This window comes from Octopus sinensis, linkage group LG27, assembly GCF_006345805.1.
Source record: "Octopus sinensis linkage group LG27, ASM634580v1, whole genome shotgun sequence".
NCBI lineage: Eukaryota > Metazoa > Mollusca > Cephalopoda > Octopoda > Octopodidae > Octopus > Octopus sinensis.
Genome location: NC_043023.1, coordinates 20,437,010 through 20,444,509, shown reverse-complemented (window position 1 = coordinate 20,444,509; position 7,500 = coordinate 20,437,010). Strand labels below are relative to the sequence as shown.

The 7,500-nt window shown below is 45.1% G+C and overlaps 1 protein-coding gene across 4 annotated transcripts in view; it reads right to left on the bottom strand.

The window, feature by feature from the left end:
* Positions 1–7,500, bottom strand: part of LOC115225304 (IQ motif and SEC7 domain-containing protein 2) — a 118,947-nt gene that overhangs the window by 10,212 nt on the left and 101,235 nt on the right. For all 4 annotated transcript variants that reach the window (XM_029796246.2, XM_029796247.2, XM_036514368.1 and 1 more), the window contains exon 11: positions 3,367–3,422. In XM_029796246.2, the coding sequence (XP_029652106.1) occupies positions 3,367–3,422 (56 nt within the window). The remainder of the gene's footprint in view (positions 1–3,366; positions 3,423–7,500) is intronic.

Below are 7,500 nucleotides of genomic sequence, written 5' to 3'. Positions count from 1 at the left end.
AGGGAGGAAGGACGGAAAACAACCCCTAACAACCTTTTCAGGAATAAGTGGAGAAAAATAGATTCTACTCAAGGCACAAGGCTTGAAATTTGGTGGGGAGGGATCCAGTCGATTAGATTGATCCCAGTACGCAACTGGTACTTAATTTATTGACACCGAATGAATGAAAGGCAAAGTCAGCCGCAGTGGAATTTGAACTCAGAACGTAAAGACAGGCGAAATACAGCTCAGCATTTTACCTGGTGTGCTAACATTTCTGCCAGCTTGCTGCCTTAAAAGATGGACATATTGAAGGATGAACAGAGAGAGAAAATAGAGAAAGAAAAAAAAAAGGGTAAAAGTAGACTGAGTGGGGTGGGAGAGTGGGGAGAATATAATAAAACAGATATAAAACGTGACAGGAAAACAGAAAAGGAAAAACCCCCCACACAAAACAGATTAAGAAAACAGTTTTAAAAGTAGGACGAGACGGATTAATAAAGCAGTTTTAAAAGTAGGACGAGACGGATTAATAAAGCAGTTTTAAAAGTAGGACAAAACAGATTAGGAAAACAGTTTTAAAATTAGGACAAAACAGTTTTAGAAAGATAAAAACTGATAGATATGTGGGGTTAAACAGGAAAATCGTGGACAATAAACAGAATTTTTAAACATAAAAAAAAAACAGATAAAGGAAAAGATGTGATATTCACATTGGGAAACAGATATGGAAAGAAAAACAGATAAAGAATTGGGAAAACTTAAGGGAATTATAAGACATATGAGATGGAAAAAACCTGGAGAAAAACAGATATAACAAAGTGAGAAAACATAAACAAAGAAAAAACAGATAACAATAGAAGGTAAAAATAGGAGAACTGGTAATAGAAAATAGTTCTATAATTATGTATTGCTTCTCTCCATGCCCACCACCATAGAGAGGGAGACTGATGGAAGGGTGGAGGAGATAACATGCCAAGGGAGGCTGTGAAATATTTGGAGGAGATGAACACCACCAACCAATGAAGTGTCTATCTTTATATCATCCGTTGTTTCTTCCCATGCCCACCCTAACAGAGCCAGAGATTGATGGAGGGGGCAAACAAACACCACAGCCAACAAAGATTCTCTTTATTTCCTACCCCCCACAGTTCCACTTCCACTCCCATCCACCCCAAAGGCAATGGGTTAGTGCTGTCGCTGTTTTGGCACCGGCAATTTGGTGGCTCCAGGTTCAAAGTCCATCTCGTCTCCTGACATTCTGGCACCAACAAAAGATACCGTTTTTATTTGCCAGCCTCTACCAAATCCACTCACAAGGCTTTCATCGGCCTGAGATTATGTAGAAAAAAACTGTCATACCTATTTCTTTATTACCCACAAGGGGCTAAACATAGATGGGGACAAACAAGGACAGACATAGGTATTAAGTCGATTATATCGCCCCCAGTGCGTAACTGGTACTTAATTTATCGACCCTGAAAGGATGAAAGGCAAAGTCGACCTCGGCGGAATTTGAACTCAGAACGTAACGGCAGACGTAATACAGCTAAGCGTTTCGCCCGACGTGCTAACGATTCTGCCAGCTCGCCGCTATGCTGTCATACCTGTGACTACCAACCACAGAAACTGTGCCAAACCAGGGATGAGACCTGGGCAGCCTTTCAGATGGTCAGCTCCGGTCAAACCGTCCAACTCATGCCAGCATGGAAAACAGACATTAAATGATGATGACGTGTATGTGTAACTCTGTGTGTGTGTGTGCCTGTAATGATATGCATAAGATCTGGTCATCAAATCTAAGTAGAGACTTCAAACTTGAAATCTTCAAAGCCACAGTCGAACCAATTCTACTCTATGGCTCAGAAACCTGGACGTTATCAAAGATGTTTGAGAGGTGGTTGGATGGAACTTCATCATCTGAAAAAAGATTTTCTAATTATAAAGGGTATGGCCTGGTCAGCCTGTAATGACATGCATAAGATCTGGTCATCAAATCTAAGTAGAGACTTCAAACTTGAAATCTTCAAAGCCACAGTCGAACCAATCCTACTATATGGCTCAGAAACCTGGACGTTATCAAAGACGCTTGAGAGGCGGTTGGATGGAACCTACACTCGCCTCCTTATGAGAGCTCAAAATCTCTCGTGGAAGCGCCATCCAACCAAAATGCAAATATATGGGAAACTACCACCTGTGTCATCTCTTGTGAAAGGTAGAAGAGTCCAGTTTGCTGGACATTGTTGTAGAGCTGAAAACAAGGTAATTTCTACTCTTCTCCTCTGGAAGCCATCTGCTCGCAATACCAGAGGGCGCACACTTTCCTACCCTGATGTAATCTCCAGGGATACAGGCATCCAGCAACAGGACCTCCGTGATGCTATGATGGACTGTGAAGTCTGGCGTAACAGTAAATTCCATTGTCTCGACCACAGTCGAACAATGATGATGATCTGTGTGTGTTGGAGTGTTTACATCACTGTAACTTAGCGGTTCGACCAAAAGAGACCAATAAATAGCGTGTCAGATTTTAAGAGGAGGAACAAACGTTTGGGGGGAGGGGGAAGAGTCGATTAGTCCGACCAAGATTCTTGAGGCAAGTACTCCAGCATGGCCACAGTTTAACAACTGCAGCAAGATAAAAAAAGGTGTGTGTGTATGTGTGTGTGTGCATGAGAGTGTATGTATGCGTGAGCGCTTTCTACCCTGAACTGGCTTGTTCCACCCTGCCTAGTAGTAGTAGTAGTAGTAACAGCAGCAGAAGTAGAAAAGACTGACGTTGTTGTAGAAGTGGTAGTGTTAAGAGTGGTAGTGGAAGTAGTTGCAATAGTGGTGGTGGCGGGGGTGAAGGGAGAGGGAGAGAGGGAATGGGGGGAGGAAGAGGAAGGTGGGGGGAAGATGGTTTGTAAACCCACAAGTCAATTGTTTACTCTTTTACTCATTTCAGTCATTTGACTGCGGCCATGCTGGAGCACCGCCTTTAATCGAGCAAATCGACCCCGGGACTTATTCTTTTGTAAGCCCAGTACTTATTCTATCGGTCTCTTTTGTGATGGGGACATAAACACACCAGCATCGGTTGTCAAGCAATGCTAGGGGGACAAACACAAACACACACACACACACACACACACACATATATATATATATATATACATATATATACGACGGGCTTCTTTCAGTTTCCGTCTACCAAATCCACTCACAAGGCATTGGTCGGCCCGGGGCTATATCAGAAGACACTTGCCCAAGATGCCACGCAGTGGGACTGAACCCAGAACCATGTGGTTGGTAGACAAGCTACTTACCACACAGCCACTCCTTCTTAGTTTTTTTTTTGTTTTTTGGTGGGGGGGGAGGAATGATTAAAGACAAAATGCTGCTTACCACACCGCTGTCTGTTGATCCTCCACCACCGCTGTCTTCTCGTTTCAGCCCTTGACCTGAAATGGAAAACGAAACCATTGACACACACTTCAATGAAATCTCAATTAAGGAAACTTACGAAGCCTTTACTAAAAAAGAAAAAGCAAACACAAGCGCATATGTCTACACACTGTAGCCCGGGATATATATCTTGGCAGTCGCAAGACACCTGGGAATCGAACCTGAATCACTGGATCCAATACAAAAATATGTTCTTTACTAGTTTCAGTCATTTGACTGCGGCCATGCTGGAGCAACGCCTTTAGTCGAGCAAATCGACCCCGGGACTTATTCTTTGTAAGCCCAGTACTTATTCTATCGGTCTCTTTTCCCGAATTGCTAAGTCACGGGGATGTAAACATACCAGCACCGGTTGTCAAGCAATGTTGAGGGGACAAACACGGACACACAAACATACATATATACGACGGGCTTCTTTCAGTTTCCATCTACCAAATCCACTCACAAGGCTTTGGTCGGCCCGAGGCTATAGCAGAAGACACTTGCCCAAGGTGCCATGCAGTAGGACTGAACCTGGAACCACGTAGTCGGTAAGCAAGCTACTTACTACACAGCCACTCCTACACCTATGTATGAAGAATACAAATGCAGTTTGCTTAAATATTGCTGATGCCATCAACCATCTCAGGGCTTGGCCCCTGTGTCTAACCTTACCCTCCACCCAGGCTCCTGAGAACAATATAGCTACACACACAGCTCAAAAGCAGACTAAAAGACAGAACTGGCTGCAGAGATGATGCTTAACCCATTCCCGCTAAAGCAAGAACATGACACGACAGGGGCAAATGCTAAAAAGATGATTTGTTGTATAGTAAAACTGTACACTTCTCCTAGTAAAAAGTGGTAGTAGCCAGCCATTACAAATAAAGCAGTAGCCAGTCAGCAAGGGGAAGGTCAGAAGGTTGAGAGTACGTGTAGACTGTGTTGACAGTTGTGTCTGTGCTGATATAGTAATATAACTGTGGTACTGGGTGGATGTTATAACAATCCAACCCTTTGGGGATAATAGCACTATAATGCTGTATGACTCGGGGTTGTACGGTGCAAGATAGAAACATTCTATCGATGACTTCGGAATATAACAAGTTACGGGGACATAAACACACCAGCATCGGTTGTCAAGCGATGTTGTGGGGGGGGGGGGGGCAAACACAGACACACAAACATATATACACATATACATACATATATACGACGGGCTTCTTTCAGTTTCCGTCTACCAAATCCACAACTGTGGTCAAACGACAGATACAACAGGTGCAGAAAGAGAAAAAAAAAAGGGGTTAAAACATCCAGGCAGATCCCAATAAGGCACTCAGTTTTAAATGAATTTGGTTAACGATATCCAATAATTAAATACCAATAAATGTAAACAAACGAACACCAATTTTTCTACATGATCAGTTTAAAGAATTGTCAAGATGTCTCTTAGCATGAAACCAATGGTAGCCTTAAAACAAAAATAAAGACTCTTTATCCAACAATGTGGTGTTGAGCACTCATTCTCATTGTTCGACATTTGACTACAGCCATGCTGGAGCGCTGCCTTAAGGAGTTTTTTTAAGTTGAAAAGAAATTGATCCCAAAACTTATCCTTTGTAAGCCTAGTAGTGATTCTGTTGGTCTATTTTGCTGAACCGCTAAGTTATAGGGACATAAACACACCAACACTGGTTGTCAAGTGATAGTGGGTGGGTGGGTGGGGGAACAAACACAGACATAAATACATATAAATATATATATCGTCATCATCGTTAAACGTCCGCTTTCCATGCTAGCATGGGTTGGACGATTTGACTGAGGACTGGCGAACCAGATGGCTGCACCAGACTCCAATCAGACCTGGCAGAGTTTCTACAGCTGGATGCCCATCCTAACGCCAACCACTCCGTGAGTGTAGTGGGTGCTTTTTATGTGCCACCGGCACAGGGGCCAGAGGGGCCTGGCAACAACCACGATCGGATGGTGCTTTTTACATGCTATTGGCATGGATGCCAGTCAAGGCGGTGCTGGCATCAGCCATGTTCAGATGGTGCTTTTTACGTGCCACTGGCACAGGGGCCACTTGGGGCAAGGAGGCTGGCATCATATATATAAACATATGGGCATGGCTGTGTGGTAAAGAAGTTTGCTTATGAGCCACATGGTTCTGGGTTCAGTCCCACTGCGTGGCATCTTGGGCAAGTGTCTTCTGCTATAGCCCCGGGCCGAACAATGCCTTGTGAGTGGATTTGGTAGACGGAAACTGAAAGAAGCCCATCATATATATAGGCATAGGAGTGGCTATGTGGTAAGTAGCTTGCTTACCAACCACATGGTTCTGGGTTCAGTCCCACTGTGTGGCACCTTGGCCAAGTGTCTTCTACTATAGCCCCGGGCCGAACAATGCCTTGTGAGTGGATTTGGTAGACGGAAACTGAAAGAAGCCCGTCGTATATATGTATATATATATATGTGTGTGTGTGTTTGTGTGTCTGTGTTTGTCCCCCTAGCATTGCTTGACAACCGATGCTGGTGTGTTTATGTCCCCATAACTTAGCAGTTCGGCAAAAGAGACCGATAGAATAAGTACTGGGCTTACAAAGAATAAGTCCCGGGGTCGGTTTCTTCAACTAACCCCCCTTTAAGGCAGTGCTCCAGCATGGCCCGCAGTCAAATGGCTGAAACAAGTAAAAAGAATAAAAAGAAAAAAAAAGTGTGCCATGAGGGCTGTCACACCCTTTCCCCTCTAAGTGTGCCATGAGGGCTGTCACACCCTTTCCCCTCTAAGTGTGCCATGAGGGTTGTCACACCCTTTCCCCTCTAAGTGTGCCATGAGGGCTGTCACACCCTTTCCCCTCTAAGTGTGCCATGAGGGCTGTCACACTCTTTCCCCTCTAAGTGTGCCATGAGGGCTGTCACACTCTTTCCCCTCTAAGTGTGCCATGAGGGCTGTCACACTCTTTCCCCTCTAAGTGTGCCATGAGGGCTGTCACACTCTTTCCCCTCTAAGTGTGCCATGAGGGCTGTCACACCCTTTCCCCTCTAAGTGTGCCATGAGGGCTGTCACACTCTTTCCCCTCTAAGTGTGCCATGAGGGCTGTCACACTCTTTCCCCTCTAAGTGTGCCATGAGGCCTGTCACACCCTTTCCCCTCTAAGTGTGCCATGAGGGCTGTCACACCCTTTCCCCTCTAAGTGTGCCATGAGGGCTGTCACACCCTTTCCCCTCTAAGTGTGCCATGAGGGCTGTCACACTCTTTCCCCTCTAAGTGTGCCATGAGGGCTGTCACACTCTTTCCCCTCTAAGTGTGCCATGAAGGCTGTCACACTCTTTCCCCTCTAAGTGTGCCATGAGGGCTGTCACACTCTTTCCCCTCTAAGTGTGCCATGAGGCCTGTCACACCCTTTCCCCTCTAAGTGTGCCATGAGGGCTGTCACACCCTTTCCCCTCTAAGTGTGCCATGAGGGCTGTCACACCCTTTCCCCTCTAGTACTCTCACCTAAGTTTTCTGCTCCCCCCTTCTCTATCTCTCATATCTTGTACTTTGAGGTAACATCTCTTTCTTTCTCTCTTTCCATGAGAGTGCCATAGATTCACCTCTTCAGCAAGGCACTTGTTCCTACCCCTCTACCATACTTTCATATACCTTAACACTATACTGCACTCAGCTGAGGTGTCTTGTCTTCAGGGTAATTGTCAACCTTACCGGTGTAGGTGCCATGAAAAGGTTAAAAAAAAACAGCACCCAGTATAGGCATAGGAGTAGCTGTGTGGTAAGTAGCTTGTTTACCAACCACATGGTTCCGGGTTCAGTCCCACTGCGTGGCATCTTGGACAAGTGTCTTCTGCTATAGCCTCGGGCCGACCAAAACCCTGTGAGTGGATTTGGTAGACGGAAACTGAAAGAAGCCTGTCGTGTATGTGTATATATATATATATATATATATATATATATAGGTGCAGGAGTGGCTGTGTGGTAAGTAGCTTGTTTACCAACCACATGGTTCCGGGTTCAGTCCCACTGCGTGGCACCTTGGGCAAGTGTCTTCTGCTATAGCCTCGGGCCGACAAAAGCCTTGTGAGTGGATTTGG